Below are 19,478 nucleotides of genomic sequence, written 5' to 3'. Positions count from 1 at the left end.
TAACAACATTTATCCCGTCAGTCAAGTCATAATTTCCCCTAGTTATTTCCTATACATGTAAACAAATAAATTATATAAGACATCACTTTGCTGACTAGTTCTTTCCTGGCATCAATTGCTACTGCTTGTGTATGTGTTCAGTCCCAAATACATTAACTTCCAAGGAACCATATCCATGCATTTACAGTTGCATCTTTAAAGCTCAGTCTTCCAAAATGTCACCGCCACTCTCTCAGACCCAGCTGGCTGCCACACACATCTACAAAGATCTGAGATATGTAAATACGATATAAGCACTGGAATCTATGTGGACAAGAGTGAAATCTCATTGCACCTCTGACTATTCTTGATTGAATGAAAACTGGGAAAATAGAAGGAACAAACCAAGAAAGGAAGCAAGATCAGATTGGGTAGAAAATCTGGGAACAAAGCGATGGCATCGCTCAGCATTTTAGGCCCTGGCACGGCATGCTGACAGGTTCACTCAACATGTTTCACGCTGACAAATAAATTGTTTCCAAGTTTTGTCCATTTTAACTTCACAACCAGTCTTCCCTCTGTTCTCTTGCTTCCATGATATTAAAAATATGACCGGAAATAATTAACTTCACTATGTATTTAATACCATACACACAACACAATTATAAAAGGTCTATGACAGTAAAAGCCTGTGGCAGCGCCCCCCCCCCCCCCCTGATCAGAGTTTCATAAACCATGAGCTCTGGGTTACTATCCAAACTTGCCCTGTGGATGCTACTTCGTGTTTGTGGCACGTCCCTTAACATTTCACTTAAAGACATGAATGTCGTATATACTCCTGTCAGTCACTTTCTTATAATAAAATTCACTCATGTAACACATTCCTTCAAAAGACTGTTTTAAAAGTGTGCCATTTGCTCTATTCTTTAGCTTATGTTCTTACTTTGAATTATAATTATTCTCCTTTGTGTATAAAAGCTATGGAAACAGACTTATGGAAATCTGGATCAAGCCTTTTTGAAACAGGTAAATACAGAAGTCTTTTACCTACAGAAATTCTGAGGGCATTTCTATGATGAAGCAGCTGACCACCAGAGACAGCGCTTTTTCAGACGTGGCACCTTGCTTTGGAATGCCCTTTCCCTTGAAGCTTGTCTTGAAGCTGTTACTCTTCTTTAGGCAGCAAGCCCAAACATTTCTGTTCCTTCAGACTTAATGAAAGGGTTTATCTTTATGATCATTTTTGTCTAAAAACTTTTAAGTTGTTCAGTTTTATGTTCTGGATAGATTTTTCAGTTCTGTATTTCAACTAGTAACTGTTAACATTTCCAAGTTTTTATTGTGTTTTATTTTATAAGTAACTTTGGACAGTTTCCCAGGAGAAGTGGCATAAACATTTTTTAAGTAAATACATTTCTTTTCACCATTTTATACCTTAATAGAACAGACCAAAGTTGTTTGCTGCTGGACTGCTCTGAAAGCAAAACTCAAAACCAAAGACAAATTTCATGAAATTCCTTTTATTAGCATGCCCAAAGTGACACAAAAGAGTGTACAAACTTACAAGTTCACTAGAACTCTTCCACAGGCTGGACTTTACAAAATAAGAATATTAAAAGGAAATATTATTTTAAGACCAGTTTGTGCGAGTATACTGATCAGGCATGCAGATTTAAAATGGTGGTGATGTCAGGTTTTACCTTGGATGTCTGCGAACAAGTAGCAGCAAATGGCTTCTGCACAAACAATGACCAACAATTGTTCCTACATCCATCTAACACCAGAAAAGTCCTTTGAATATCATCATCATACCACATAAAATGTGCAAGGTACTTCCAACAACACACTGCCCATCTGAATGGCCCTTGGGGAAGGAGGACTCCCCCAAGCCAATCAGAGGAGTTAGTGTGCTATCAGGAAGCACTGGTGGGCCTCTGATTAGCCCTCACAGGGAGAACCCTCCCCACTCATGGTCAACCATAGGCTCTTCCCTGCTTCCAGGTACGGCAAGGAATGCCACCAGTCTATGCCCGTGGGTGCAAACTGTTCTGGCCAGCCTCCCCACCTCCACTCAGGGCAAAGACTGCTGCCAGCCTCCACTGCAGGGGCCTGCTGCCAGAGCTTCTGGGGTGCTATCCCTGCTTCCCAGCTTCCCACAGTGAGACCTGGCCAGGGAGGGGCCTGCCACTAGCTCAGTCTCCTGATGACTAGCAGTCCAATCCTCTTTTTTTGAGTAAGAGGTAGGAGAATATATGTGAATAAATATGTGTGTGTGTACGTAATTCAGGAAACAAAAAGGTTTACATTTCCCAGCTGTGCCTCAGCATAATTTCATGGATGTTAAAAGATTGCTAGTAATTGAAAGTAAGTTACTGAAGAAGAAGGGGGGAGTTTTATGGTAACCCCACTGTAAAACACTAAACATCATTAGACAGTGGCATGAATTCTGGCATGTAGATAAAGTTATGCCTTGTACTGCAACACTGGTCCAGAGGGGAATTTAGTCCCTGCATACAGATGATCGCTTCAAAGAGAATGATCTGTGATTTAAATGTGGCAACTTTTATCTGAATGGAGATTTAATAAACCCAGACAGCTGTGACAATCTGGTGGGGAAAAGCTTAATTGGCTTTCAATGGGGTATCTAGAGAGTGAGCTAATATTCCCATGACTGACAGTACAATTATCAAGTAGGCTTGGGAACCCAGAAGGTTCACTGGAAATTACAACCTCTCTGTTAGCATTGAGTGATGCATGCCTTCTGATGGCATTTAAAAAGAATGATTATCTCATTCTCAACCTTATATTTTAACGTTTAAATTTAATTTTAGAATTAAAACCTAATGGACTGTGTTGGCTGTGTTTCAAAATGGAATTGTAAAAATATTCTGAATTAGAAGGGACCTAGTGTGGCCTCCAGGCCTTGAATAAGCACACAAGTTGAAATAGTATATTGAATGGGGTTTTCACACATTCTGTAAGGTGCTTTTGGACAAATATTTTGGACAAACCCTGGGGTTTCTTGATGGCCCTGGAAGGGTTTCTCAAATGGGTGAGAATTAATTATTTTAAAAATCAAGCATTTATCAGGTGATAGAACTATATATGGTCATGTCAACCTGTTTTCCACCCACCCCCCATCCCGAAAAGTCAATGATGAACCTGGAGAGGGGGGAAAGGGGAAGAGGCCAGGTGGGCTATGTTTCCCAACCGTGTTCTGCATGATCATGCCACTTCTGCGGTTTCCTAAAAACCTGAAGAATGTTTCAGGGGTTAGTAAGTTAGTAAGTTAGTAAGGTGATTTATCATTATATTTATAAGATTTTTCTGCTTTGACATATTCCCGGTCTCATGGTTTGTTTGTTTATTATGTCTGTGTGTGTTTTGTCTTGTTTTTTGCCTTTTTAATTAATCATTGTTTATTACTGAACATTCCAGGTTTCAGCTCCAAAGAAGACTTGATCCCAAAACCTTTGGATCCAGTTTCCCATGGAAATCCAAGTATGTGAATCAGAAAATAGGCTAAATATGCAATTGAATTGAGAAGGCCAGAATGGAGAAGGCTACTCAATTTTTTTTTTAAATTCTGGCATATCATTTATTCCTTTGATTTTTCATTTGTTTCTTTTTGTTTGTTTGTTTTTATAGTGGTATGAAAATCTTTTTTGGAGAGAAGCTGGATTGTGGTTGCATTTTCATGGATGTTCTGTATAGAATCAGTACAGTGTTTTAATGTTGAATGTTGGATAGGGGAGACCGGAGTTCAAATCTTCAGCAATGGAGCTCACTTGGACTCCATAGTATTCTTCCTCAGCCTAATCACCATGAGTTACAGGGGGAGGGTGGTATATAAATATAATAAATATATTTTATTTTATTATATTTTATATTTATATCCCACCCTCCCCTGAGGCTCTGGACCGTTTACATAGAACTTAGCAGAACAAAAACAATACAGAAAACCAATAACCTACCCCTCAGGCTTGTTGTGTGGATTAAATATAGGAGGGGTGAACTATGAGCTCCTTTGATGAAGTACTGAATAAAAATGTGATAGATAACATTTTAAAAATATGATGGCTAATTTTAATTGCCTATTGGTATTTGTCCTCTCCCCAAAGCATATTGGGCCATTTGGAAGAAGGCAAGGGTGTAAACATTTTAAATCTATTCTATGGGTCTGAACAAGTTAGTGATCCAGGGCCCACAGGAAGTTTGTCTGGCCTCAACTAGGGCCAGAGCCTTTTCGGTCCTGGCCCGTGCCTGGTGGAATGTGCTCCCAGAAGAGCTAAGGCCCTGCCAGAGCTGACACAATTCTGCAGGGACTGTAAGACAGAGCTATTCCACCAGGCTTTTGGTTGAGGCCAGGCTGATAGACAATCTTGCCCTCCTCGAAGAATCCCCTATAACATCATCTCTGGAGACTGAGTAGATGGGGGGGGGGGATATTTGGCTGTGATTATTAGTTGTGGGCTTGTGGGGGGGGGTGCTTTTATTGTTGTTGTTGTTTTGCTGTTAGCCACTGTGATCCACCAGGCTGGGAGTGGTGGCCTAAAAGTGTAATTAATAAAAAATATAAATAATAACAGTAGATGTAGCTTATATCTCCTCAAAGTTGCAGATGATTGAGCTGCAGGTTTTCTGTGAGAAGAATTCTGAACTGTATGTTCTTATGGAAATTCATGACAAGTAATCCAATTCCACCCTCTCAGTGTGCTTCATACGTCAAATAAACCTAGGAACTGCCTACAAAAATGAATGTTATGATAAATCTATCTGTTTTACAATGCTATTTCAACATGACCCAGGTTTGATTAGATAGAGGATCTGTTCCACTCATAAGGACTGGCCCATTCAAGTTGTTGTTGTTGTTTTTGTTTCTATACCACCCTCCCGAAACTGGCTCAGGATGGTTTTGAGGAAAGGAACAGATTTGCTCTCGCATTCCTTTGAATATGTACATCTGTTTCTTCTGTTAAAATTAAGAAGGCAGCCTGTGCAGAATGGACCGCATGCTCAGCTCTGGATCTTTGTTTGCATTCATAATTATATTAAATCTTCCTAAAATCAAAAGGAAGATACAGGGCAGCAACATCTCACTTTTTTAGGGAGACAATTGACTTTGGACAGCTGCAATGCTAATTAAGATGTTATTTTCTCAATACAGAAAGGGTGTTTTCAGTGCAATGCTCAAAATCACCAGGCACTCTTAATCTGTACTTTCTTAAACAATAAGATTTATACCGTGGATTTCCTACATTATGATTTCGGCTCATATGGGAGTAATCAGTGAAGGCTTTGATGATGAAGGGTGGGTTATTGTCTTTCCCCTCCTTTGCCCCTTTGATGTCAATTTCTCCCCTCCTCAAAATAAAAGCTATCACACTAAAGTAGTAACATAATTGAGGAAACAGCTACTGTTGTATAGAAACAATTAACAAAGTCAATAATGTTAGTAATTCTACAAGCCAAATCATACATGTTACATTTTGTTATTGTTTCATTGTATCAAAGTGTTGATTCTAATCAACTCCCTCTGTTACAGTTCCTCCCCTCTGCTATTGGCCAGTATGACTGGGTATGAATGTTCTCAGAAGCCACACACAGAAAATAAGCACATTAACTGCCATTTAACTGTATCCAAGTGTTGATCCCTTCCCACTTAATGACTGTTTTTTTCGACTGGCTTATAGAAAAACAAAGATAGATTGTGAACTGTTAAGGTATCACTTTCAGGTCACTAAAGATCAAATTGTTCTTTAAATTAAAAGGAAGTTTGTTTGAACCTTGGGTGTGTCTGGAGTTCTGTGAGACAAAAAAATAAGATGAGCAAGCACACCAGTATTTAAGTGTCTGCAACTAAGTTTTTAATATACTATCTAGAGAGACAGATCTAAAATCCACAAAGGAGATTACCATTCTTTGAACTACTTTCATGTGTGTCAAAATAGCAATTGCCACTTGAATATAGTAGGGGATTTTCATTCCTAAACTAATTAGCATATATATATATATTTAAAATAGCTATAAAAGGGAGAATGCAGGATATGAAACATCGCGAGGCAGGATGGCAGGTCCTGGCACACAAAGAACACAAGCACAATAGTTCTGGCATAATCAGGGCCACAGCTTTTACAGCTATTAACATGAGCGAAGGCACAACAAAGATGAGGGGCCAGATCTCAAATGCAACTCCCCTGATGAGGTCCCCCAGCCACCCCACCTTGTGATGTAGCTGACTCCCCAGCCCAGAACTGGCTCCCAGTCACATGTGTAGCCTCTTAAGGAAGCTCCCACAAGGGAAGCAGCCAACAGCCAGAGCAGCAAGCGGCAAAGAGACCGCATGGCTATGCTGGGCTCCTTTTTTACCTGCCGCCTCATGCCAGCTCGCCCCTCCCCCCGAATCTTGCGGCTTCACGCAAGAAACAGCTTGCCTGCAGCACGTTCACATGCAGGAGCCACATCAGGTTCTTTATTTGCCAGGCTCCTCTGTGTGTCACAATGGTTGCCACGTTCTGAGGCCAGTGACAACACATAAAGAGGAAGGTGTGAGAGGCACACTAGATTCTGAAGTATGGTAAAATTTCACATTTGTGAGTGTGTACCACTTAATATGAAGACAGCAAATCACATGACTGGATTTTGCTTTGTATTAGAATTAATACCTCACATCTTGAAAGCTAGATGAGAGGAAGAAAGGAATGATTAGATGATGCACTAGTTTTGTATATTAATAGAGATTTTTTTCTTGTGGGGCAGAGGACAGGGAGAGTCAGTAAAATCTCAACTCGCATTTATCAGAGTTAGAGCTGAGGAATAGGTTTACCATATTCATAGCTGCTTGTGTCTTGAGTACTGTTTGTGTCACAATAAAATATATTTTGCATCTTTAAAGTGGTAGGCATGTTGTGAGAATCAAATTGTTCTACCCCCACCCCTCCAACCAACAGCTAAATCAACAGAATTAATCCATGTTATAAGAAATGGAAAACAAAAACGACCTTCTTTAAAAGCTGGCAGACATTCTTAGGTCCATTCCGCAAAACTTCAATGTTGCAAAAGGCTTGCAAATTGTAAACGCTACTAATTTGCAGTTCCGTAAGATGTTGCACACAATCTGCCACACTCCTGAAACATTCCTGCAAAAAGTGATTCGTTGTAGCGCTTAAAGGGAAATTCAGAAAAGTGGATTCACCCTCCGAAAAGCGCTACACTCTTGCAAACAATCTGCAACACTAGCTAAAAAGACCTGTGCGTTAACATTGTTGCGGTTCCAGCCAAGTCCTTTCCCCTGGCTCTCTCCTCCGAACTTCCAGCGAAGCGATCGCCATTTTTTTTTTCTTGGAGCGAGTAGAAAGCAATGAACCAGCAAGCCTTCATTCACCCAGCGAAGCTTCTCCGGCTACAGTCCCTCCATAGAAGTGCTTTGTTGTTGTTGTTATGTGCGAAGTCGTGTCCGACCCATCGCGACCCCATGGACAATTATCCTCCAGGCCTTCCTGTCCTCTACCATTCCCCGGAGTCCCCTAAGTCCCCAAGCACAACACAGCCCCGTTTGCAAGTTCCCTTTATTTTCAGCCGAAAATCGTGCCCGTGCAGGGGGGGGAATTTTTTTTTCCACTCGGGGGAGTGTGGTAACTTGCCAGCTAGATGGGTCTCTACGTAAGGAGGAATCAAGGCATATTCGTTGCAACGTGTGTTTTTCCTTTTTTAAAAAAATCTGTTCTTAAAGGGAAAGGGGCTTTTCAGGAGCATGATAACAGCCGCCCATTGGCTGTTTGTTTGATTGACGGCCAGGGGCGGGACAAAGCACAGAAAAAATCGCTTCTTTTCTAGCGATTTTTGCGAGACCGGAAACCTGTGGGAAACGATTGAAACACTACTGGATTCCACTACAAAGGCAGGTATGCGTAACGCCGAGATTGCACTTTTAAAAATAGCGTTTCTGCTTTGTGGAACCAATTGGCAACATTGGTCCTTGTGCAGAATGGGCCTTAGTTTTGGTATCAAAAATGTAGCTTAGTTATTGACATTTATAATTGCTCTTCTTTGATTTAGTACATAATAAATTTGTTGTTGTTAATACATGGTATTCATACATGTGCATATGTGATACATTGTATATGAAATTTAAAGAGGAAAGATGAATAGTCATATTATGTATTGCATTATTTTTACAGATTGCAAAGTCGATTTATCATTCTTGATAGATGGGAGCTGGAGTATTGGGAAACGCCGCTTTCAGATCCAAAAACAATTCCTTAAAGATGTAGCTCAAGCCCTGGATGTTGGTATAGCTGGTCCTCTTATGGGCATCATTCAATATGGGTAAGAAATGTTTTTATTATCAAACCATATACACTGTATAATAATTGTCTCCATAACTATATGGAGCTGTGATACAAGAGATTTCTAGATTGATTTCTAGATAAATCTTAGTATTTTTAAAAGAGAATAAGTACCCAGAGAGGTACAGTATTAAAATTTTAGCTTTGTTTCCTGCTGTGGTCTTGCCACAAAATAGAGCACCATGGTCTAAGAGCCAGCATTTTACTCCTTAAGCAAAGGTTTGTTTCCTGATCATGAATTAAGTATAACAAAGATGTGTGACAAAGAAAAAAATTTCTCCCAAAATACTGGAATTCAAGGACATCCACTGAAATTGAAGGGCAGTAGATTCAGGATGAACAGAAGGAAATATTAATATACATAAAGAGTGATTAGAATGTGAAATTTGCTGCCTGATGATGTAGTGATGGCCACAATAATAAACAACTTTAAAAGGGGATTAGATAGATTCATGTAGGATGTCTATCAGGTGGCTACTAGTCTTGGTGACTGAGGGGAGACTCTATGTTCAGAGGCACTAAACCTCTGAATCTCGGAGCCAGGAGGCAACATCAGGAGAAGGCTTCAGCCTCTATTAGGGATGGGCAAAAATTGGGAAAATGCAGTTGAGCTTGTGGTTCGTGGTATGGCCAGTTTGTGAACCGTAACTGGCATGAGTTTTTAGCTGCCAAGCAAACTGGTTGGGCTCGTGATGTAGTAGAACGCCCCCCCCACAGTGAGCAAGTAGGGAAGAGTCGGCAGGAGATCTCCTATGAGTTTGGTGTCAGACCCTTGACCTTTGGCCTGTAGAGGCCCACAAAGCAACATCTTATCTCCTATGCTTTTCAACATTTACATGAAACTGATATAAGCCACTTGGAATTCCATAAAGTAAAAAGGCAGCTAATAAATGTTTTAAATAAATAAGGCAATATACAGTCATGAAAATATGTTATGTAACTGTCTGGTGTAATTCATCATTACTCAGTTCATCTGTGCAATTGGATATGTTTCAGTGGCACCCTCTTCCATCTTTAGCCAATGAACACTTCACATACTAACTCGTACATGAAATAATAGACTCATGTGTGCCATGCATCTAGCCATCCTTCTTATAACTGGATGGATATATATCAGTAATGATCAGTAATGACCAGTGCAGTGCCATACAGCCCATGTACCGCAGAAGGAAGGAAAGGGCTCAAGTGGCATGCACAAATATGCTTTTCATGAGCCCAGTGTGTAAAGGTAATGCATATACACACGAAGGAGGTGTAATGCTATTAATATCATACTCTTAATTCTACAGATTGTATAATGTAGCCTTTACATGTCTTTTCTTGGACATAATACAAGGGAAATTTCTCTACATAAGACTATGTTTTGTTTGAATATAGTGATGACCCATCTACTGAATTTAATTTGAAGACCCATACAAATTCTAAGGATTTGAAAAACGCTATTGAGAAAATATTACAGAAAGGAGGATTATCCAATGTCGGTATGTAATTTGAATGATACATTCACAGCTTAAGAATCAGATGACGGCCACAGTGGTATGCCAGATATTCTAGCCTGATTCAGGTCAAGACCTCTCTCAAGTCACTTTCACCTATTTCCCCCCCAGAGTGGAAAAGATTATTTCCCTGAGAGATTCATGAACTAACATGTGAGAGACTTATCAGAATAAAAAGATTGTATTCACTTTACAGCATAAATACACTCATATAATTTTTGTTCTTGTTCATGGTACTGAGTGTACAGTAGGATTATGTGATTAATAAACACGGAATGTTTGGAAGAGTAGCTCTCTGCCTCTGGTGACGTCTGATAAGAACCAGGAGATCTGGTAGGATATGTCCTGAAGTTACTGAAGTTACTGCCTCTGAGCCTGAACTGTGTAATATCAGAAATAAACACCCTTCATAAGAAGCCAAGGGAGCACCTAGAAGAATCTCTTAATCCCATTATATCATTCTCTTTCATTGTACAGTTCCTGCCATTCTTCACAATATCCAGTTTTACATAAAAGATATTAATAGCGAGCAGCATCTTGGAATGGCTCATATGCATCTTCTACCAATACAACTGAATTTTTTGGATAGGTTTTCACTTTCCATTTCCTTCACAGGAAAAGCACTTTCCTTTGTCAACAAAGACTTCTTTGAGGATTCCAATGGGAACAGAGGTGGTGCACCCAATGTGGCCATAGTGATGGTGGATGGATGGCCCACTGATAAGGTGGAAGAGGCCTCAAGGCTGGCAAGGGAATCTGGCATTAACATTTTCTTTGTCACCATTGAAGGACCAGATGAAAATGAAAAGCAGAATGTTATTGAACCAAATTTTGTGGACAAGGTAATAGAAATTGGGGCACATCAGATCAGAAACAAGACATATGCAGAGACAGATCTGATTGTTTCCGCACTGGAGGCTTCATGCCAGGCTGTAGGCTGAAGTTTGACCCGGGTCAGGTTACCCCACTTCTTCATGCTCCCACATGCGGGAGCATTTAGCGTGGCACACCTCATCTGCCCCGGACATATTCCCACATGGGAGCCAAAGCAGCAAAGTTCCCAGTGCGGAAACTCTTCATTCCACCTTTTGGGGAGATTTAGTATAGAAGTTAGACATCTTTGTGCAATATTTGTGGGAGGCTGACAGGCTACTGCTCTGGCTTGTAGCTGTGGTATGCTGGGTGGAGAGTACAAGTATGAAAAGTCTAAGAGAAGTAGCAAAGAAAGAGCAATCAAGTTACTTCAAAACCTAAATCAAGATGCATGGTGTTAAGACATGTTTACTGAACACTGTGTGCTGTTCCCTACAGTTTTCCTCCAAAATACATGAAAATTCTGGAAACACTTCAGTTAGAATTCATTCTCAGCAGCCATATAGTTTAGAGACTGGTTACCCGTTACAGAATGCCTATTCAATGGAATGACGTCAGCATGCAGCTGTGGCTAGAAGCCTGGCAAATGAGCCCATGTTAAAGAAGTGGAGTGGATTTTGGGCACTGTCCCTCAAAAAACAACTCCCCCCCTCCTTCCTGGACATTCTTTCTTGATAATTTGGAGACTTCACAGGAGCTTCAAAGGGCCTTAAGAACTTCAGCTGGGAAGTCTCCAGGGTGAATCTGACTTGAATCTTGATTTTATTTAGGTTTTGAAAAAGGCAAAACCACAGTGAACATCTGTGCACCTGCCAGATTGGAAATGCAGGGTTAGACAAGGTACATCTATATTCAGTGGTATCCTGATCTTAGAACATGGAACAATTTACAAGAAAGGAAATCAGAAATATATGTAATGAATCTTGAACGTATGAACACAATAAGCCATATTCAAATGCTATTTTTGCAGCACAAATACTGCTGTAATGAAATATATGAACAAATATACATCACCACTTCCTTGTCATAGATGTTGCTGACTTGCGAAGAAATCCATACTTAGTAATCATGTTTTTCTACTCGCCCACATGGTTCCTTTTTAATACATTATTGAAGTGCCTTAAGCAAGGATGTACAATACGCTAAATAGTAGCTTTTTCACAGGAGGTTGTTATACACTGTGTCAGACCAACAAACCATCTAACATTGTCGTCATTTCAAGCAGGAACTCCAGGATCTTCACTTTGCCATCTTTCATAATATGTTTCCTTAAATCCTTTCTTAAACTGGATAGGTCAGGAACCTTTTGTGCAGAAGCCATTCAGCTATTAGTCCTTATCACTGCATGCATTTGCCAGGGAAACAGTCACAACACAGTCATAAATTGTCACACAAATGCTCTGCTTTTTGTTCCCTCCCTTTTTCAGGCTGTATGCAGAACCAATGGCTACTATTCGATCAATGTTCCCAGTTGGTTTGGCCTGCATAAAATCGTGCAGCCTTTAGTAAAACGAGTCTGTGACTCCGATCACCTTGTGTGTAGCAAGACGTGCCTAAATTCAGCAGACATTGGGTTTGTCATTGATGGGTCCAGCAGCGTGGGCACTGGTAACTTCCGTACTGTCCTCCAGTTTGTAGCCAACATTAGCAAAGAATTTGAGATTTCTGATACGGACACACGCATTGGTGCGGTGCAGTACACCTATGAACAGAGGCTGGAGTTCAGCTTTGATAAGTACCGCACTAAACAGGATGTCCTGAATGCCATCAAAAGAATCAATTACTGGAGTGGTGGGACCAGCACTGGAGCAGCCATTAACTATGCCTTTGAACAACTGTTCAGCAAGTCTAAACCTAACAAAAGGAAGATAATGATCCTCATTACAGATGGCAGATCTTATGATGACGTCCGGGGGCCAGCAACAGCCGCTCATCACAATGGTAAATAATATACCCCTATAAAGACCCATTTTATTTGAGTAGGGAGGTTATTTGTTTTTAAAATTTATAATTGGATTTCTATACTGCTCCCCCTGGGCATTGCCAGCTCAAGACATTTGACAGCATTTAAAATACATCATAGCCACATTTAAAATAATAATTACAGTTAAAACCATTAAAATTATTCAATATTCACATTAGCCATGGGTTCCTGCAGCCTCTCTCCCATTCGGCGGGTGAGTTAATTTTAGGGAGGGCCCATTCAGTTGTCATTATCAGTCATTCACTGATCCCAACCAGAAGCCTGGCAGAAGAGCTCCATCTTGCAGGCCCTTCATTCCACCAGGTTGGGACCAGGACTGAAAAGGCCCTGGTCCTGGTTGAGGCCAGACATACTTCTTTAGGGCTGGGGATCACCAGCTAGTTTGTGTTGGCAGAGCAAAGCACTTTTCAAGGAGTATAGTCAGTTAGGTGGTCCCACAGGTATGCTGAGTCCAGAACACAAATGGCCTTAAAGATCAGTACCAAGAACTTGAACTTGATCCAGAATTCAACCTGGAGCCGGTGCAATTGCTTAAGAATTGCTTAAGAAATATGGGCCCTCTTGGGTGTTCTTTTGAGGCCCTGTTCTGCTGCATTCTGGACTGGTTGCAGTTTCTGGGTCAAGGACAAGGGCAGGCCCACATACAGTGAGTTACACAAGTCTAACCTGAAGGTGATTCTGGTGTAAATCACTGTGGCTAGGTGCTCCAGGGCCAGGTAGGGAGCTAGTAGATTCACTTGGCAGAGATGGTAAAATGACAACTGAGCTACTCTAGTGACCTGAGCCTCCATCAATAAGGAGGAATCAAGGATCACACCTAAATTCCTAGCAAGTATGCTTTCTCTTTTGGTCCTTTCCAGCCAGCCACTGGACCTCTATCTTGGAGGGGTTATGTTTCAGATAGCTCTGCTTGATTCAGACCACCACTGCTTCCAAACAACTGGCAACTGTCTCTGGGAGTGAATCCAGGTGGCCATCCACTAAGAGATAGGTGTCATCAGTATTTTGATTACACCCAAGCCCAAATCTCCAGTTGGGCAAGATGCTAAATAAAGTGGGAGACAAAACCTTGCTCTGCAGAACTTTATGTGAAAACTGGCAGTGGCGTGATTGGTTGTCTCCCTACTGCAACTCTCTGTCCACAATTGTGGAAGAATGAGACCAGCCATTGTAAGACTGTTCCCTGTGGTCTACCACGCTGAATGCTGCCATGAGATCTAACATCATAACCAGCGGCAACTCACCTGATCCATCTGGCACTGGAGATCATCCATCAGAGTGATTGACACCATCTCCACCCCATGGCCAGGCTGGAAGTCAGATTGGAATAGGTCAAAGGCCAAACTTTAATCTAGGTATGCTATAGGATGGTTGGCAGTTGTTCCTTTTGACCACATTCCCTAGAAACGCAAGATGCAAGATGGGGCAGTAATTGGCTGAGTCCCACAGATCTAGTAATGACTTCTTCAACAGAGGTTGATTCCCTACTCTTCTACGTGCAATTAGCTGGGTGACTTTGGGTGAATCACTGTTCAGTCAGGGCTCTCTCAGCCTCACCCACCTCACAGGGTGTCTGTTGTGGGGAGAGGAAGGGCAGGTGGTTGTAAGCCACTTCGAGATTCCTTTGGGTAATAAGAAGCAGGGTACAAAAAAACAGCTTCAACCATACCAGTCTTATAATACAGATTTGGATCTAAAATATTGCTCTTAAATTATGTATGCCTCTTCCTCAATTGGAAATTTTGCAATGGAAATAAATAATGGATATGTCACATACTCAATTATGATTACATTTCTCTCTCCACCACACACAATCTACCACACACATACACACACAAAACTGTCAAACACTGGCCGAAGGAGGAGAAAGAGACAGAAGCACATAACATTCAATAAACACTGGACAACAAGGAGATATGTTGTGTTGTATTTTGTATGGTAGAGCATCTGTTTTCTAGTAGTCAAGGAATGCTGCTTGAACAATGCTCAGTCCAATGCACATGGCTTTTCCCAGCATTAGTGACTGCTGGGAGGGGAGAGACAGTGGCTGGGAGGTGAGAGACTATGGCTTCTATTCAGGGAGGTGAAATGCGGTGCACCGCAGCCATTGGCAGCCATTGGCTGCGGTGTACTGCATTTCACCTCCCTGAATAGAAACTCTGGAGCAGAGGCTGGAACTAGCTCTGAATCATCAAACTGCATGTTGTAGCTGCATGGTGGGCGAAGCAGATCTCCCACAGCTTCTGAGCAGACATTGGCCATCTTTCCCTTTCATATAGTATGAATATTTAAAAAGTTAATATAAATGTTTGGAACTAATGCACAGGTTGATGACATGCTTCCCTTTTTCACTGCAGGAGTCATTGCCTATTCCATAGGAATTGCGTGGGCTGCCCAAGACGAGCTAGAAGCCATCGCAACCGACCCTGACAGGCAGCACTCGTTTTTTGTGGATGAATTTGACAGCCTCTACAGATCTGTTCCGAGGATCATTGAGAATATTTGTACAGAGTTTAATTCACAGCCACGAAACTGAGTGTAGTAGCATGTTCTATGCATGCCGTGTCAATTACTATTATCACACCAGGTAATGCAAACTGTTATCCGTGGACAGAGCCAGTTAAGACTGCCAATTTTAGCTCTGATCCCCATATGGTGGCAATATAAATGTACGGTAGATCAATGCCTTTCCCTTCTGTAGGTTTCAAATCTTCTTTAATAGAAAGATTAAGTCAGTTGATTCAAATCCAATTTTTGAAATTACATAGACCAAGGGAAGAATAGTTCCAAAGTTTATACAACCCAGACATGTGATTGAAATCTTGGGTGTGCTTATGATTGTGACTTTCAAATGCTTTAATTAGAATAGAAAAGCATTTCCAACCATGAGAAATCTCACTTTATCCTGACAGATTGATGTAAACACATGGTCCTTGTATTTTACACACAGACAACAAACTGTGCGGTTGCTGGTATACTTGGTTGGGGTACACCGTATCATGCTCACATGCAGCTCTCATACTTCAGGGGTTGCCGCTTCTGAGGTCCTCTGGGGCACGGGGGCCTTCTGGTGGAAGGGAAGCTGAAACGATCCTGGACTCAATTTGGTGGTTATTCACTAAGCTCTTGTTTTTTAATTGTGATTTGGTGACAGAAGAGGACAGTATGGAAGCAAGCAAAGAGCAGCCAACAAATTAATAAGAACTGAGAGACATGTTGAATCTGGAATAAAAATGTCACAATGCAGCCTGGAAATCACTTTTCTCTTGGCTTCCCCCTCACTGTATATTAATTTCTGATACATCCCTGTATAGGTATAGTTGAAATATCTGGAGAGTAGAGGTCTTGATTACTGACCCAAACATGTTTGTGGCCATAAATGCCAGGCCAACCCTACCTGCAACCCAGCAAGGAAATTATAGTGAAAGTATGGTTCCTTCTTTCTTGCCTTCACAAAAATCAGCTGCTTCCTGCATTTCTAGGACAATGATACGACACCCAAGGGGACCATGGAAAAGACAGACAATTTCACCACACTCCACCTTTAAAAATTGCTGTAGGTAGCAGTGGGAACTGATTGAAAAGCTTTACAAACCTAACACAGGAGGTGCAGCAACAGTATTTTATTTATTCTGTAGCCCATCAACCAAAAGCTTGTTTATAATATCAGGATCTAAGGAAAGGCCTTAGAGTTGTTACAACTTTTCAGAGTTGTCACAAACAGATTGCAGTGTACAACTACGAAAGATTGATGGGCGAATGGTGTTTTCTTCAGACTGCAGCTAACCATGAGGCATTTATTTATTATTTAATAAGCTTTTCATTTGGACATGGAAATACATTTTGCCAGCCTGTTTGTCCTGCAACACCACATACAGATATTTGCAAAAGACAGAATGGGGCTTTCCCCCTGTTCAATGCTAGTAATATTGTCTAAGGCTGTTACTGCCCCACATACCTAGAAAAAAACAGTCCCAAATCATCAGTGAAGCAACTGAACAACTATGTTATCAGAAGAAAAGTGTGGTCAGAATTCCCCTTCACCTATATGCAAAAACTCAGTGCTGTAGCCCCTTCACTGTCACAGCAGCATGCCTACAGCAGCTTTAAGTAATCTGAGAAAGCAAGTGATGGTATACCAAAGTAAATGACTTGCTTCTATAAATATGTAAAAATTAGGGTATTTTTTCAAGGACCTTTTCAAATTTGCTTTAAAGCTTTATGACTAAGTGATAGTACATTCCTTAGTTTAGAAAAAAAAAGAGAAAAATTCCAGTCTCAGATTACAGAGCCAGTCTGGTGTAGTGGTTAAGAGTGGTAACTTCTAATCTAGCAAGCCAGGTTTGATTCCCCACTCCTCCACATGCAGCCAGCTGTGCAACCTTGGGCTTGGCACAGTTCTGATAGTGCTGTCAAAGCTCTCTCAGCCTCACCTACCTCACAGGGTGTCTCTGTGGGGAGAGGAAGAGACGGTGACTGTGAGCCACTCTGAGACTTCTTCAGGTAGTGTCACTTTAAATGGCAACCATGTCGACTCCTTGCCAGTTTACCTGGCATATCCTAGAGGCATAATCCTGCGGCTTTTCCATATTGTTAGCTGTTGCTGAGGAAAGGGAAGCAATGATCACATCAGGGCCCATGATAAATTTCATTAAATGTAATGGAAAGGGAGGATGAAAACATGCCTTTGGGTATCAGTCTTATGTTCCTTGTAAAATATTGTCTACGTCTTTGTCTTCAAAACCCACACTATGTTAAAGCATGCCCTCTAGCCCTGATTTCCCCATCTAAGTGACTAACCTGTAACATTTTGCTGTATTAACAAGTATGAAAATTCAGGTCACGCACCATGCCATCTTTGCAAATATTTTGTTGATAAAACATTTTTGTAAATCTCAATTTCTATAACGTGATTTTGTAAATCTTTGTTTTCATGTACTTATGTGCTTGTATATTTCAAAGAAGGAAGCAGCACTCCTATTCTAACATTTTAAGAGAATTTCAAAATAAGCTGCAGTACCTTTTACAATAAAATATAAGAGTACATATTAGGTCCCTTTGTTTGTTTTTTCCTTCAAACATTTGTAAAACTAATGCCACAATTATTTTTTCCAATAGCATCCAAGGGGCTTCATCTCTCTTTGGAATCAAAGATCACATTGCAGACTCTTCCATCACTGAATATATGAGGAGGCTGTCAGTTGTGTCTACTGAATGACAGCAGCATCTAGGTGCTCAGGAAAAATTTCCTCCAGACTAGTTTTGGTGTAGTGGTAGTGTAGTGGTTAGGAGTGCAGACTTCTAATCTGGCATGCCAGGTTCAATTCTGTACTCCCCCACATGCAGCCAGGTCTGTGACCTTGGGCTCACCATGGCACTGATAGGGCTGTTCTGACCGAGCAGTGATATCAGGGCTCTCTCAGCCTCACCCACCCCACAGGGTGTCTATTTGGGGAGAGGAAAGGGAAGGAAACTGTAAGCCGCTTTGAGCCTCCTTCGGGTGGAGAAAAGCGACATATCAGAACCAACTCTTCTTCTTCTAATGGAAATCCTCTTTTATGGAGATGCCATTGATGAAGCCCACTGTATCCAACATATGTACTCTAGCATCATGCCCTGTCTAGCAACCATTAGTCTTATTCGTCTAACTAGAGAAACAGCCAGGATTATTCTACCTTCTTTTACCGTTACAGTAGTTTTTACTATTTAACAGTGGGGATAGGCTAATGACTTTAAAAAACCCCAAACTCCTATGCTTTTACAGTCTACATTCCAATGACATTCTCAAGGCTGGTTGAATTGAGATTTAGATTCCACCATTCTTCCACATAAGCCTTCAAGTCAGCTTAAAAAAATAAAATACTTGAGCAAACTTGTGTTGACCTTCCACTCTAAAATGAATGCTCTCACCCTGCACCTGTCATACATGCCAGAAAGCCAATATGTCTGGAGGTGCAAAACAAGCTTTCCGTGGAAGTACCTGCCCAACTTCAGAATGAAGCAAGAACCTGTGCGCTGGGGAAGCAGGGCTAATCCTGTCCCACTTTTCCTCCACAGGCTGAATGTCCATTTTTATCTGTGTTTTAATGTTAAGGTTTAGATTCCACCATTCTTCTCCGTTAGCCTTCAAGACAGCGTAAAAAAAAAATATTTGAGCAAACTTGCATTCACCTTGTAATGAGAATATTCACAGCATGGGGAGGAGGTTCACAGGCTAATGAGACTGCCTCTTGCCAATGGCAGTCCTGGTCTAGATACTGAAACAACAGCATGCCCTCCAAGAAGGAAGTGCCTATTAAATCAAGCAGACTTAATGATAGAGACCAAAAGACTGAACCCCAGCATGTTTTTCAGCACCGGTTTTACCCCTAAAGCAAATACTTTTGAACAGATTTATAGGGATGAACATGAATTGGTTTACAAGCCAAAATCTGGCATGAGCATGGCCTGGTTTATAGCTCCTGAACTGATGTTTGGAGAAGGCAGGTTCCCTGAACATTTATCAGACTTTTGTATGGTTTGGCTGTTTGAGCTACTTAAAACAGCTGAACAGGATCCACTCATCAGTGAGTCATTTCACCTGTCCATTTTACTCCCCCCCCCCTCCCAAGCAGGAGGAAGTGACATGGACCAATGGAATGGCTCACAGCCATTTAAGCTTAACCACTTGGCCGGTCCACCTGTTAACTGTTAGAAGAGATGTTTATATCTAACTTTTAATTACTTCTTTCTTGATAGATTTCCATACTACACTGAAATATATGATGGATTTTTATGTCTATGATCTGGTTCACATGC

The 19,478-nt window shown here is 41.1% G+C and overlaps 1 protein-coding gene across 4 annotated transcripts in view; it reads left to right on the top strand.

Annotated features, from left to right (window-relative positions):
• The window catches only part of VIT (vitrin), a 77,405-nt gene extending 59,674 nt beyond the window's left edge, over positions 1-17,731 (top strand). For 3 of the 4 annotated variants that reach the window (XM_077343901.1, XM_077343920.1, XM_077343910.1), the window contains exons 12-18: positions 958-1,005; positions 3,418-3,480; positions 8,160-8,307; positions 9,705-9,808; positions 10,439-10,665; positions 12,124-12,637; positions 15,038-17,731. In XM_077343901.1, coding sequence (XP_077200016.1) covers positions 958-1,005; positions 3,418-3,480; positions 8,160-8,307; positions 9,705-9,808; positions 10,439-10,665; positions 12,124-12,637; positions 15,038-15,216 — 1,283 coding nt within the window. In that variant the 3' untranslated portion in view covers positions 15,217-17,731. The remainder of the gene's footprint in view (positions 1-957; positions 1,006-3,417; positions 3,481-8,159; positions 8,308-9,704; positions 9,809-10,438; positions 10,666-12,123; positions 12,638-15,037) is intronic. The other variant, XM_077343928.1, reaches the window with a different exon arrangement.
• The last annotated feature ends 1,747 nt before the right edge of the window (positions 17,732-19,478 follow it).

This window comes from Paroedura picta, chromosome 1 (assembly GCF_049243985.1).
Source record: "Paroedura picta isolate Pp20150507F chromosome 1, Ppicta_v3.0, whole genome shotgun sequence".
NCBI classification, from domain to species: domain Eukaryota; kingdom Metazoa; phylum Chordata; class Lepidosauria; order Squamata; family Gekkonidae; genus Paroedura; species Paroedura picta.
The sequence above is the reverse complement of the archived record's forward strand: the minus strand, read 5'-3'. Positions and strand labels throughout refer to the sequence as shown.